This window comes from Manacus candei, unplaced genomic scaffold (assembly GCF_025592945.1).
Source record: "Manacus candei isolate 608988 ecotype Guabito, Panama unplaced genomic scaffold, ASM2559294v1 h1tg000015l, whole genome shotgun sequence".
NCBI lineage: Eukaryota > Metazoa > Chordata > Aves > Passeriformes > Pipridae > Manacus > Manacus candei.
Genome location: NW_026138063.1, coordinates 23,007,610 through 23,022,448, shown reverse-complemented (window position 1 = coordinate 23,022,448; position 14,839 = coordinate 23,007,610). Strand labels below are relative to the sequence as shown.

At 45.7% G+C, this 14,839-nt stretch overlaps 1 protein-coding gene across 9 annotated transcripts in view; it reads right to left on the bottom strand.

Annotated features, from left to right (window-relative positions):
- DGKD (diacylglycerol kinase delta) overlaps positions 1–14,839 on the bottom strand; it is a 58,920-nt gene that overhangs the window by 5,738 nt on the left and 38,343 nt on the right. For 7 of the 9 annotated variants that reach the window (XR_007903685.1, XM_051782373.1, XM_051782375.1 and 4 more), the window contains 17 exons: positions 14,569–14,663; positions 14,370–14,469; positions 13,943–14,216; positions 12,065–12,220; positions 11,192–11,320; positions 10,153–10,249; positions 9,762–9,872; positions 8,938–9,034; positions 8,081–8,188; positions 7,356–7,469; positions 6,815–6,949; positions 4,435–4,586; positions 3,565–3,676; positions 3,307–3,399; positions 2,816–2,935; positions 2,376–2,493; positions 937–1,067 (listed from right to left, as the gene is read on the bottom strand). Coding sequence is in view for 7 of the 9 variants with exons in the window: in XM_051782373.1 (XP_051638333.1) it covers positions 937–1,067; positions 2,376–2,493; positions 2,816–2,935; positions 3,307–3,399; positions 3,565–3,676; positions 4,435–4,586; positions 6,815–6,949; positions 7,356–7,469; positions 8,081–8,188; positions 8,938–9,034; positions 9,762–9,872; positions 10,153–10,249; positions 11,192–11,320; positions 12,065–12,220; positions 13,943–14,216; positions 14,370–14,469; positions 14,569–14,663 (2,142 nt within the window). In the remaining 2 variants the exon portion in view is untranslated. Of the gene's footprint in view, positions 1–936; positions 1,068–2,375; positions 2,494–2,815; positions 2,936–3,306; positions 3,400–3,564; positions 3,677–4,434; positions 4,587–6,488; positions 6,533–6,814; positions 6,950–7,355; positions 7,470–8,080; positions 8,189–8,937; positions 9,035–9,761; positions 9,873–10,152; positions 10,250–11,191; positions 11,321–12,064; positions 12,221–13,942; positions 14,217–14,369; positions 14,470–14,568; positions 14,664–14,839 lie in introns of those variants that run through there. The other 2 variants (XM_051782374.1, XR_007903686.1) reach the window with 2 other exon arrangements.

The window sequence follows — 14,839 nt, the reverse complement described above, 5'->3', positions numbered from 1 at the left end:
CTAAGGATGCAGAGCAGGCACAGAGAAGTGTAGAGAAACAACAGCAGACTGTTAGCCAGAAACACAAATTGCTTTGGCTGTCAAAGACTGAGAGAACAGAAAGAGCACACAGATCAAGGACCTAAGTTAGCAGCCAAAACATGCAGGAACAACCGACCAGTCACATCAAATAACTGGTTACCATGCAACAAAACCCAGGCTGCAGCTGGATGGCATGTGGAGGGATCAGCTACACAGGTCACAGCAAACCTCCCAATGGGAACACAGTCAAAATCACACATGAGATCCAAGGAACATTTGACAAATGCCACAAACCACTTCATAAGTGTTTTCCTGCTCTATGCAAGTGACCACAATGATGACATAAGTCTCTTGCACATACAAAGCACTTTCAAGTTCTCTCCATAGAGACAGCGTCTCCTGGTGAGGAGATGAAAAGTTGTGCAATGTGATTGCTAAGCACTATTAAAAAAGATTCTCTCTGTCTATGAGCCTCATCAAAGGGCACAATCACTTTTTCTGGTAACAAAGAAGTGTGATGATCTATTTGTCCAGTCACTGCACAGTAAGAACCAAATTCTGCCAATCACAGCACGTTCTGCAAAGATGGGACAGTAGCCGAGAAGTTGAAAAGTTCCATCATTAAAATCAGAGACTCTCAAGAACACTGTCTGAAATCTGTATGCTGGACTGTATCACATCTCTAGAAGACTGTGGCAGAACTGGACAGCTGGTCCCTCAACTACCTCTTCTACCTCCCCACTATTAAAAACCAGGTGACCTAAAACAGTGAGAAAACAAAACGAGACTGCGATGACCCTGTTTGTCTTGCCAGGGCACTGGAACGAACAGCAGGCAGACCACTTCCAAGCACATTCAGCACAGAAGTCATGCAGATGCAGCTGGCTATTTCTCATGAGCCAACCATGAAAGTACCTTGAGGTCCCTCCGCTCGAGGTGCAGGAGCTCAGAGCCCCGGACGTCATGGCGGATGAAGATATCCTTATACTCACAAAGACTGAGATGCTCAAGCCAGGCCGCAACCTCCTCCGTTCCCCAGAGGTGAACTGTCAGAGATGGAAAAGCAGGAGTGCATTGAGTACCCAGAATCCCAGGAGACAGTGAGAGATGAGGACACCACAGCACTGAGTGCCAGAGGAGGAGGGCAGCCAGGACCACAGCCTCAAACCAAGGGGAGGGCAGCATGACCTACGATCTCAAACAAAAGAGGTAGGACAGAGAAAGGTAAGAGGTGTTCCCTTAAGTAGAGGCTTGCTGTGGTACAGCCAGGAGGAAGTGCATGTTTGTTTTGATGGGATTGGATATGTTTTTTAAAGTTTACCCCCACGCTTTAGAAGAGTCAATTCACTGATACTCTTCTGTGTACAAAACAACAGGTTGATAAAATACATGATAAAGAATCACAGCACAGATTACTTTGCTATTATGTACAATCACTTGTGCTCAGTAAACAAAATGGCAAACTCCCCCTTGTCTGAGGAAAAGAGGAGGAGTTTAGAGGTTTAGACTTCCACCTTCTTGCACAGCCTCTAAATAAGAGAATAATAAAGTTTCCAAGTTCTGGGAGGCAACGAATGAACACCAGCCTGTCAGACAGAAGGAGACTGTACCCACAACCCCATGGCAGAGGACAGGACCCAGGAGCCCACAGAACAGGTAGTACTTCTGAATTTTAGAAGAAAGCCTTCATAAGGAGAGCACAAACCAAAAATCAACTAACCCAATTTGGAGAGAAAGTATCTTGAAAAGTACAGGTAGTACTTCTGAATTTTAGAAGAAAGCCTTCATAAGGAGAGCACAGACCAAAAATCAACTAACCCAATTTGGAGAGAAAGTATCTTGAATGGCAACTTGTTGATTCATGGCCAGTTTTTATCTAGTTACCAGTAGGATTAAAGGTCAGGGTGCACCTGTGGTGATGCTGATGCCCAACCAACTAGACATGAAACTTGATTAAAGCCTGAAGGTGAATCAATGAGAAAACAACATTTACCATATCACAGAGAATTAGCAGTGAAGAAACTGGAGTTATGCGGACTTGGGCCCCACAGTCATTTTGATACTTAAAATGCCAAAATCCTCAAATTCACTTCCCTAAACACCCCCTGAAATATCCCTGGAAATATGTAGAGAGAATTCTTCAGAGGGTACCTCCTGTTCCTGCTCAGGAATGTTTGCGTGGTACTGGGGGATCATGACTCAAAAAGGAGCAACAAGCTACTCTGCCACATGAAGACGACTGAGTAGACCTCCAAGAAAAGGCAGATGCAGGTGAAACAGGAGGAATATGTGAGGAGACAGACAAAGAAGAGGTAGTGTGACAAAGAGACACAGTGAATGAGCAGACTGGGTACCCGGCAGTCCCATGCTACTATGAGTCTCCTTATTTTTGTTGTTCTTCTCCTTTTTAAACTTGGTCACCAGGCGGAATTTGCCACTGCGGCTGCGTTTAGAATAATCCAGCATCTGGTTCTGCAAGAACAGAAAGGGAAAATCAGGCTCTCAGTTGTAAATTGATTGGGATGAACCAAGAGCAACAACCACTGTCAAGCTCAGCTCCGCGACCTTGTAAGAGAGGGAAAAAAAATTCTAAACTCATTCTGATCAAGAAAGGAAAGGAAGCAGAGAAAGTTCATCCCATGTCAGCCAAGGGATCTTAGCAGGAAATTACTTTCTTTAGCCCTGGGGAGCTGAGTTTCCTTCTTAATGACGTTTTCTCACATCAGTCATACAGTCACAGCCAACTAGGGAAAAAGAGAACAGCTAGGGAAAAAATAGCCCTGGTTCTCCTCACCTCCTCATCACAGGGCTCCATAAGCTGCCACAGCCAAGGGATGTCTGCCAACTTCCTCAGCTGGAGGTCCATGTCTGCCAGGGCTGCCTGGAGCTGCTCCTTCTGGGGAGAATCTAATTGCTAGATCAGAAATGGAAACAGAGTAGAGTTAAAACCACATGGTGGAACACACAGTCAGGCCCTTGCCTCAAAATCCCTAGCTAACAAAGCAGTTCCTCCTTATAAAAGGAAGTGCACAGCAAGCACTCTGTCCAGACCTTACCAAGCCAATGATTCTCATCTGTTCTGAGCTCCAAACTCCACAGAGTCTACCTTGACTGCTCATCATGCCCATGTAGCAAAATCATCCTAATTCCTGGATGATAACATTTAAACTGACTGTAGAGTTACAAAGACAAGGAAGCCCAAGACCAGTAAAATGTTATGCCAAGGTAACAGGAGGAGAGGGGAGGAAGTGAGAGGCTGCTTTCCTCCTGCTTTGTGTTCCTTACCAGAGCCATCTTGCCTGCCAGCAGCAGTTCTGTCTCATTGTGCAGGGCTTTGACATTATTCACCAACTCTACCACGAGGCTACAGTTCAGACCCTGCAGGGAAGCAATTCATGCACAAGTTAAGCCTGATACTGCAGAAGTCTAAGCAGTCAAAAGGAAGAAGTCTTACACAAGCAGGGCCTACTTTTGGTCAATCAGAAAGGAAAACCAAGAGCTATGGAGTGAGGACAAAATGGGAGATGCCAATGAGTGACGTACCTCTGTAGACTTGGATTTAGCGTAGACTTTGTCCATAGACTTGGAGCTGGCATTGACAGCATGGGCAAGCTCCTGTTCCATGTCCTGATAGGACTGGGCTATTTCCCGAATGCTAAGGAGAGAATTAGATTGCATCAGCACATGCTCAAAGCAGGAGATCTCTTCTGACTGGGGATCTCCTCCTAACACCCCTCTGAGCGACAGGGGCAGGGCTGGGGCACAGGAGGGGCACAGCCCCTGGCAAAGCAGGGCAGTTCTCCCCCCACAGTGAGCACACACAGGCAGATCTCACGGGCACAACTCCAGGTGCATGTTCAATTCTGCAAACAAATTGGGATCAGTGTGAAATACAACCCAGACATTTTAGTATGGCCACGGTGAAGTGAAAGGCAGCTGCACTTAGGGCAACTTAATTAACACTTCTCTGATGATTCTGGGAATTTTCTCTCAGAAGCTCAGACCAAGGTGCAGAATGTCTGACCAAAGGATGAACAGATGAGCATACAGTGACTTCTTCCAAAAAATCTCTGCTGGGCATCAGGGTTACAAGAACCCAGGTTGTCATCTGAGCTCCCAGAGAGGCTTTTGTTTCTTTTCTGATAAAAAGTAATTTATATTCAAAGATAATGGGTTCTTTCAGATTAAAGTATCCATGTTTGCTCACAACAGTAACATTTTTTGTTCATAATGGCCTAAGAAAGTTTATTCAACTTCAAACCTTGTGCAGATGGGACAGTGCATAATGAATGAGGCTGCTCCCAGTGACATGGACCAGCACTGTGGAGGGTGAGAGTGAACAGGAACATCTCTAGGAACAGGAAGTATGACTCCAAAGGAGGGCTCTATCACCAAAAGCAGGTTGAGTCGCACCTGTGGATCAGAGCACCTGCAGCTTGACCAAACTGGTTGATCTGAGTGGATTCCTCTTCAGACATGATCTCTGGTTGCAGAGAGAAAGACGAGGGTCGGGACAACTCACACTTCTGTTTGTCCTCCCAGGACTTGAGGGTGCTCTCAAATGCCTAAAAACACAACAAGCAAACTATCAGGTACCTTGTGAAGCTCCTGTAAAAACCCAACGATTGTGCCTACACCTGTAAAACATGTAGATCTGGTCCAGACACTTTTCATTGCAGGACCCAGCTGCTGAGATGCCTAGAACTTTGCTAACTAGCTGGGTGGACTGAAGTTTTCCATGCCACATGCTTGCTTTGCTTTAATTTTTGTTTAAGCATAGTTTTAGTCAAAATTGGTAGGCCAATTCCAAGGGCCAGACTAGTAAAAATACATCCATTTCCTACTGGTGACAGCCTTTTCTTTGAGTGGCTCTATAACCTCTACACTTCACTATTACTGTGACACCTCAGAGCTTGAAATTAAAAATGTTCAAGGCTCCTCCATATCTGGAAGTAAATGGTGTTTCCCTAGGAACTGGTGGGTCAAGCAACTGAACTCAGAGCTAGGACCTGTCCTGTTTGCACCCTTACTGATATTCCTGGCAGCAGCTAGTGGTGTGGGAAGAACCAAAACAGATCCAATGCAGAAGGATCAAAACTGAATACAGTGAGAATGAAAACTGTGGAACCCTGTGGTAAAGTAATCCCTTCCCCTACTGCCCCTCCTCCAGGACTTTGTCAGGCTCAGTCAGCTCTGTCAGCTCAGTGCAAGCTACCTGATCTCAGTCCTGCTGATGACTCTTCACTGGTCCAGATGAGGCCACATAAGGGAATTTTTTTCCATCTTCAGTTTAGGAAACTATATATCCAAAATCACATTTGAAAAATGTTACCAAAGGTACAGGGTCACATGCATGAAGAGAGGACCCCAGTTCATCAACTGAATAGGACAGGTTTGCTCTGTGAAGGAAGGGGTGTGCCATGATCATCAAAAGGACAGCAGGAAAAACAAGGATAAGCCCATGGCCACGACAAAGTTGCATGTTGCTCTGCAAAACTGGAACCTATTCCTCAGTAGCAATTCCATGCCTGCAAAATCAGGTCTGCAGGCAGTGAGGAATGGGATGGCACAACCACAGCCACGGCTTCAGGTGGCCCAACACACAGCACACTCACAAGGGACTGCTGTGTCCTCTCTACCTCTTGTGCTTCACTCCACCTTCCCCACCATACCCACATATAAGCTGCCTCTCCTTTTTTCCCCTCCCTTTACCATTTCAGCAGGAATCGTGTTTCCCCTTGCTCTCTCTCTTCAGACTAGATATAAGAAATTTCATATGATGAAGGTTATGAAATGCTGGCAGAGGTTGCCCAGAGAGGTGGTGGCTGCCTCATCTCTGGCAACATTCATGGTCAGGTTGGACAGGGCTTTAGGTAGCCTGGTCTAGGGGAAGGTGTCCCTGCTCATTGCAGGGGGGTTGCATTAGATGACCTTTAAGGTCCCTCCCAACCCAAACCATTCCACGGTTCTATGATCATTACCCACAGCAGCTTTGTATGCCCACCTTTGCTTTCTCTTCATACTACCATGTTTATAACTTCCTGCCTGTATGAGGCTGCTTTCACTTTTTCTCTTTGCTCTTCTCTCTTTTCTTGTAATTCAGCAGAGGAGTCTTTTGCAGAGGACCTTGATTTGCTCTGGAAACTGGGTAAAGGGGCACTGTGGTGCAAAGTGTCAAGAGTTGCTCTCAACTTAACTGTTTATGTGTGGACAGTCACAGAATTGGGAGGAATCATAAAGCCTGTTTGTGCCACAGCAAAGCCTTTATCCTCTCCTTTGGCTTACCCTCAGTCAGTAAATAAGCAGTAAAAGAGCAAGGAGGCTTCCTTATCTGCTAGTACTCATCAGATATATTTGAAAATTATGAGACTGACAAACACTTCTGAACAAGGCATAAGATGCTGCTTTACATGGTCAATGAGGTATAAGCCACATACTGAGCAGTAATGAGAAATTAAGATATTAACCATCTGAATCTAGACAATCCATGGCAGTTGGTGAGGCAGGCACCCTGTGGGAAAAACAGCATGCAAGTGTGTTAAGAAACACTGTCACCAGGCACCTAGAAAAGGAAGTAAAATAAGCTTGCATAAACAACCTTATTTATGCCAATTCCCAAGTGGTGAATGCAAGTCTGATCACATTCTTTCCCAAAAGTTTTATGGTGTGTAACAAAATATGCTTCTTGCATTCACAAAGATAACATTCACGTGTGGCTGTTGCCCCATTCTCCAGAAATATGAGACATAAAAACACGTGTGTGCTGCAAGAGTGTATGCAAGGCTGCTCTTACCCTGTCTCGGGTGAGGGTCTGTGCCCTGTTCTTATGAACAATCCAAATGTAACCTGGAGGCTGGATCCAGGCCTCTCCATCCACTTGCACGGGAACTCCCTCTTCTCCAAGGATTGCTATCTTCACCGTCCGACACTGCAAGAAGTGACTGCATCAGAAAAGCTCTAAAATGTTGGTTTTCCAAAAGCATGAGCCATTCTCTGTCTTTGCAAAGCCCTTCCCCAGGTGCTGGAGCTTTGGTGCTACTTGAGGCATCTGTGTCTGGGCAGCAGGGCACACCTTGCCCTTGAGCAGCAGGGAGCACTTGCTGTGTCTTTGGATGAACCTGTATTTGAGTTGTTGGTCTAACTCCTACCACAGTGAACGCTAGCAAACAACTCCATGCTCAAATCGCCCCTGAATATTCTCTTTTCCAGCCCTGGTGGATGCTCTTTCCATGGACCAGAGAGAGCACAAAGGAGGGCTTTACTGACTGAAGCTGGCTCTGAAGTCACCAGTTGGAGAGGGGCAGGCACGAAGAGCTCAGGAAAGCGGGTGGTACCTGTGCAATGCGGTGGTGCTGCAGGTTGATCACACGTGACACTGCCATCTGCATGCTGCCAAACACGGCCACCACCTCCAAAATCTTGTCATCAAAGGAAGGGGCTGTAAATGTCTGCCAGATACAGGGGAGAGAGAATTTAGATGACATACAGCTCTGATGAAGAGGTTTCCTTTAACCCCTTACTGGTGCAGATCTGGGGGTCGGCTTTCAAATGCGGTCTTTAATCTGTATAAAATTAACAAGGCTTGAAGCTGACAATCTGCAGTGAACCAGCAGGGAGAAAAAGGAGGCTTGATAGTTCCACTGTGCTTCCAATGGCTAAAGTATAATGCAGACACACAGGCTGTAGGACACAAGGCAATAATTATACTTCACAGAGTAGGCACTCCTTCAATAAATACAATAAATACAATGTTTCTGAGTAAATCTACCTGCCTTTGCCTTCAAGGGGCTTTACTTCTCCACCAGTCTATGGTGACAAGGTAAACCTAAAACACTTCCTGCAGCTCCAAATAGTCTGGTGATGTTTCTACTGAATCATTACAGACTGCCTGGGTACAAAGCTGCTGAAGACTGAATTTCAGTATCTTACCCACTTCCCAAAGAAAGTACAACCAGACAGGCCCCTTGACCTCTTCTTGCAAGTACTCTTCTCAGGGGCTCTGACTTCAAAAGCAACAGTAAGTAGAAACATTTCCTGGATTGCCTTAGAGAATACTCACATCATCTTCCTTGGTTCCCCCCCAGAAGTTGGTGCCCCCTGCGTAGCTGGGGATGTTGAGTACAGCAATCCCCTGGAGACTGGGCAGAGGGATTGGCCTCCCATCACACTGCACAGAAAAGAAGGCAACACTGCTCTCAGCCCAGCAGGAGAGAGCCCCTCCTGCCAGACCACATGCTCTAAGAACAGAAAACAGCCAACACAGCTTAGTAATACATTAATTCAGGTTTCTTCCTGTTTGTTTTTGACCTAGCAGAGTAGAACTATCCACTCAAGTCTCAAGAGCCACGCCTCTTTTGGCAGACATGGATTTTAGAGAGATACTGTTGCTTCTTTTCCTCTAACAGGAACAGGGAACACCTGAGGGGCTTGGCAAAACGTCGTGGTTTATTCCTCCAGAAAGGGGAATAAAACTCATGAAACACCTATGTGATGAGGGTCTCCTCCTGCAAGTTACCTGTTTATGTTTTATATGGCCTATACAATAGTAATTTTACCCAGTCAGATGCACATTACAGCACAGTCAAATCAAGAGCTTTCCACTGCACCTACTATCTAAAATGATGTGTTCACATTAGGTACCACCTGTACCATAACAATCCATGCTGAACACTGAGCTGGGAACAGCAGACACTTTCCAGCGAGATGATACTTCCCTTATGGTCTGAGAATACAAGTTATCCTCCAGAACCAGGAAAAGCCACTTTTAGTTGTATCAGGCAGGCAAATGTCACTAAGTAGAATCACCATGCCAAAGTCACAGCGCCCAAAGGAGATGCAATTAGGCATCCCAGGAATCCCAGAATCCCAGATGCAATTAGGCATCTTTAGGAACAGAAGAGCATGCTAATTCCTCACCTCCAGCAAGACTTTCTGCTCCAGGTTTTTATATGTTCTGTGCAGCAGCTCCTTGGTCCCCAATACTCCGTACCACATCATGTTCTTTGTACGACTTCTAAGGGGGCAAATCAAAAGAGAAGAAGTCAGCACAGACATTTACCCTTTCACCAAGAAGGAAGAAAAACCTCACATTGAAATGATACCTGCTATGTCCTAAAACACAAAGGTGCTCTGCTTCCAAAAGGGTCAAGCACTCCGAGTGGTCACCATATGTATTAGGGAACTACTTCCCTTTAAATATGTGTCAGGTAGGAACTGAGGATGACTGAGTAACACACGCTACCAGGAACATACACAGACTCCCCTGGCACAGAACTTGTCCATCTCATACATCAGGACATCAACAGTGTTTGGCTGTATTAGCTCAAGTACAGCAAATGTACCAATCCTGGGCTACACAAAGCATCCTGCAGCTGCCCAGGTATTCAAAAGGCCAAACCCGAAGTTTGTATTAAGACAGGATCAAGGCCAAAACCAGCCTTTGTGGCACTTGTGCTCCTCTTGTGGCTAAATAGCCCAGGAGAAAAACCTTTGAGATGACATAAAAAGAACAAATGCACTCAATTTACACCAACATAACTACTTAAAGACCTTATAGCATAATAAATCAGTAATAAATCAGTAATTTATCTCCTCTGTCATGATTTCAAGCCTCGAAGGAGATTATTTACACAACACACCTATTCAGCACATGTGTACACAACCAGCTTCCAAACCACACAGAAGAATGAAGTGGTTTCAGTCACTTCTAGCATCAATCCAAAGGTCAAAGCCAAACCCACCTGCATTTCTCTGGGTGCTCATCACGTTTGTTGTTGAAGTCCAAAGAAATCTTTGCATCCAGTCCAATTCCAAAGTAGTTATTCATGACACACTTCTCTGTGTAACATTCACTGTCAATCAGAACAAAACTCCCATTTGTAACTCTGGGTACCATTTGATGTGTATCTCACACAGAATCCCAGAGTCACTTAGGGTGGAAAAGACCATCCAGCCCAACTGTGTCCAATGTGTAACTGCGTGTCTAACTCCATAAGCTGCCATTCCCTGGCACCCAGTCATGTAAGTCTGGGCTGCTGCAGCCTGTTACTCTGCTCTGGAAACTAATCCACTTCTCCTGAGGTCTGTTTGGAAATGCCCACTCCCTCTCTTCAAACTCCTGCACATACTCACAGATTTTCAGGCTCAGAGTTAAAGGGATCAGCGTGAATCAGCAGCCGGCTGATGACAGAGCTCCCAGGCAAAGAACCAGACATGCCAGCACGGATATCTGTAGGAAAATTGGCCATGGAGGAGAGTGCAGCTAATCATAAGCAGAAAACAGGTAACTTCAATCTCCAAGACAAGATAACAAGAGTTAATGTATTCTGCCATGTCATTCGTGGAGAAAGCAAATAGCATTAGTGCTTTCTTCCACTCTGGAGGCTTAGCTCTTTTGACAAGCAGAAGGATTTCTGAGGCTGCCTGCAGGGTTTCTGCCTGACAGTGTATTGCCTAAGGCCAGCAGCACAGTTGTACAGGAACATGGAAAAGGGTAATAGGAGTGTGTTCTCTGCAGTAGCCTTTTTGTTCCACGGTGAGACACGTAATGTCCCTCCTCCAGTTACTGGAGTAAGAGTAAAGTTATTATCCAAGTTGCTCAAGAAACTACTGTCTCCTGCTTCTTAAATTATCAACTGGTGACCCACAAACAGTAGGTTTGTCAGAGAGAAAGGAAATTACCTGCCTCTAGAAGAGGCAATTTGTACAAGTAATTTGGAGGAAGAGGTGGAAGGACACTACCACAGTGATGGGGAGAAGTTGCTGCTCAAGATGTGGGAAGTGGGAATTCTGCTGGGTCTGTGCACTTCCAGTGACTTCAGTCGTCACATGAAGGGACTCCCAACCTATGGTTGCCACTCTTCAGAAACCTTTCTCATATCCCCCTTCTCTAGGTTACTTTGAGATCAGCATCTCCTTGCAATTGGCACCTAAATTCTGCCACTTCACAGTGTTAATGATAATCTGTGTCTAGGTCTTAGCTACAAACTGGAAATTATTGCAGTTCACTCCAAGCCTCCTCTTGAAGTCATCCATAAGGGGATTTCTCTCCTGCACAAAAGAGCATCTGGCAGGACAATGTCATGTTTTCTTGTGGGGACTGCAGCCTGTGCTACTGTCACCCATGCTCCAGCTGGCTGCCTCAGTGGGAAGAGGTGGGTGTCACACTTACTTGGGTAGAGGATTTTTGTGTTCAGCATTGGCAAGTTGTCCCGGTTTCCTGTCTGGGGAGGAAGAGATGCAGAGCTGCCCAGCGACAAACTTCCTTTGTTTATTAGTCTTTCGCAAGGAGACTTGGAGGCTGTAAAACACAACACAAACATGGCTATTGACAAACAATGCTGTGATTCAGACCAGCACAGGGCAGCGCAGTCCAAGCAGCAAGACTGGGTCAGGACTCACTCAACAGCAAAACACTTGAGCCACCAGAAAACAAAGAGTTGACAGAACCAGTCATTAAGAGACAGAGACATTATATATGTGCTGCCAGAAAAACTCACAGACTAGAAGCACCAAAATGCCACATGAAAAATGTGGAGATGAAAAAAAGCTGGTGCCAGCAGCGTAAGACAGAGTATTTGGCTCCCAATCAACACTCAGGGAAGTTTCAAATATATCTGCAGTGCTCAGGGATCTCTAACAAATTACTCAAATAACACATTGATTAAAGCAAACTGGCTGCTGTTCTCTGTCATCTGCAAAGGATGGCAGGGAAATGTTGCCAGGTACACGACATGAAAAATGCTCAAGACCGTCCTTGTCCAAGCACTGAAAGCCAAGAGAACCCAGATTACTGGCTAAGGTGCAAGAAAATTCATCACTCCTAGGCTCCATATGCTATGAGCACAGACCAGCCATCAGAGAGGTAGCAAAAAGTGAGGTGTATAATGCACAGAAACATGCAGGGCCTGAAGAGCAATCATGCAAAAATTAGAGAAAAACACAACACACCAGGTAATACATGTAACACCACCTTCCCTTTTTACAACTAACACAACTGGAATGCACAGGCAAGACCTGCCTGGTGGCGGCTCCAGAGCAGTACCTTTCCTCCTCCCCTTGGACACTCCACAGCTGCTGCTGTGTGATGACTGCAGGGACATTTTATCCTCGTTCCTCAGCTCCTTGCCCTCCTCAGAGGATGACAGACTAAGCAGGAAACCCTCTTGCTCCTGGGTCTGGGCATTTTGCTCATCTACAGCTGTATGGAGAGAGAAAGTAGGTGAGTTTCTCACAGCTCTTCCAGCAAGGAATACCTCCCACTGATGTAAATAAAAACAGGATGGGACTCTACATGTCCCAATTCCTTAAAGGAAAGAACAGGAATAACAAAAAGCTCAGGTACTCAGACATCTTGAGATGTAAACTGTGTTACAGGTGATGGGCTTCCATTTATTTGCATTTAGATGTTGCCATGAATTCTAACCAGACAGACATGAAGTGATTAATGAATTTTCTGTTTGTTTAATCTGTAGTGGTGCAATAACATCAGCCACTTGAAAAGGGCACTTAGACACATATAGTGGAGGAGGAAGAAAATAGCAGTTGGTAAAAACCAATTCAAACAAAGGGAAGAATCAGATTACATACTTTGGAAGAAGAAAAACAGTTTGGAAAAGTTGAACAAACACATCTGAAATGTAACTGGAGTTTGCTGGAGAGCTGACATGATATAAACACTAGCATGTTGCCTAAAGAAACCAAAACTTCCTTTGGATGTAATCAACAGGCCTTTTCCTCCCCAGCAGCCCTTGCCAGAGCACAGCTCTAAACTGACCACAGCTACTCTACCAGCTCCTCGCCTCCACAGGGGGACGGGCTCCCCTTCTTGCAGCCTCTTCCCCTCCCTTGTGCTGACTTTGGAGTTCCTCAAAATTACCCACAAGGCAACCCAACCCACCAGCCCATCAGAAACAGAAACACTTCAGGCTGGATTAAGCAAATTGCTTGGGCTCCAAAAGAACTCCATAAACACCAAACTGGCCTAAGGTAAGCAGCAGTGAGGTCAAGGCCTCTATTTCACCAGAAGCAGGCTGTTTGCTCCACTTCCCTCATCCCCTCCTACTTCACCTTCAGGAGAGGTTGTATACAGTGCTGCAGTGCTGGAAATCCAGGCAACACTGCAACACTTTGTAACTTACTACACAGTTGTTCATAGTGCACATTTGGGTGTGCCCTGATGCCACATCTGTAACTTCAATGCTTTTACCTCCAGTGACAAGCTGTAAAGTATTTCCTTTGGTCTCAGTTAAACCCTTGTTTATGACTAACATCTGGAAAACTGATGCCTTTCAAAGAAAATAGAACCTTGAGCTATGGGGGGGTGTACCTGGACAGAGATAAGAGTTAAGATGTGGAGAAGAAGGTCACCTGCCTAAGAAGTTAATAACAGAACAGAACTGATTTGTACCAAAGGTGCAGCATTGTAAGTTTTTCCCAGGGACAAAGCTTGTTCAAGAAGTTCCTGCCTGCTCTTGCAGTTGTGCCACAGCAATGTTTTGCTCGGCTCTGCTATAAAGAGATTTCTGAAACAATCCAAGTTAAAACACTTAAAATGCTTTTTCCCCAAGTATTTTCAGATCCGTTTTACAGCAAGGCCATACAAACAGCTGCACTGACACAGTTGTGGTATGGGTGGGGACAGACAGGAAATGCAAATTAACAGAGTGTGGGAGGGCAGGAACTTCCTAAACCAGCCCAATGGGAGAGAAGACACCTTGATCTTCAGGCTCATTTACCAAGCAATGTGTCCAACAGGTGGGTTTGGCAGAGATGGCACTGAAACTAAATAACCAGGCTTACTGAGTGGCTTCTCTAGCTCAGGAGAGCTGTTGTCAATAAAGAACCCTACTGCCCTGGAACAAAGACAACGTATTCTTCTCAAGAGGCTGCAGAAGTGCCAGGCAGGACTCCTGACAGTCACCTTTCTCTGCGTGCTCTATGATCTGGCGAATGGCCTTTTTCAGGCTGTTGGCCCTCAGCATGAGCTGCTCCCGGGGCCGGAAGATCTGGGGCCGCGCCGTGCAGGACGAGCCCACCGAGCGCTCGCTCCCGGAGTCACAGGCACTGCCCGACCCATCCCCGTCCTCGGCCTCCTCTGCAATGGTGGGAGGAGGGTTTGGCAGAGATGAAGATGCTTGAGATTCATCATTCAGTGTCTTCAGCAATGAGTCCAGCTTCTCCTTCAGGACGCAGCACTACAAGGAGAAGAAAAACATTTGAGTAGAAATAACAGTAGCCTGGGTAGCTCATTTTTTTAGTGCCTGCTGAACTGCTGCTGTCCTAGTTCTCTGCAAACAGAGCAGTTTTACATTTCAGAAGTAGAAAGCCAAACAATTTTCAAATTTTACCTTCCTGGCCATGACCTCTGATTCCTCTGAGCTTTCTGTTGCCTTCTCATAGGCTTTCCCTACTCGAGCCACAAAATCCTTCACTGTCTCACAAAGCACCCTGGACAAGGGAGGGAGTGAAAACGAAGTCATGAGAAGATTGTCACAGGATTTTCACACTGCAGATTTCACTTAAAGAAGTTGTCCTCCAAATACTCACTTGGCTGAGGAGATGACCACTGAGTGTTGGTCAGAAGTCAAAATTTTGGACAAATGAGCAGCCACTGAGTCTTCATAGCAGAGAATCTTCTGCACCTGTTGACAGTCAGAAACAAGTCATTGGGGTGCTGCTTCCCAACATTACAACACATGCTGTGCAACCCTGGCTCCCCAGAGAGTACCAATCACTCTACAGGTTCTTTTTGCCCTGAAAAGTTCCACAGTCCAGGGTTCAGTTACTCATTGAAAACCTGAATCTAAGGAAAAAACTA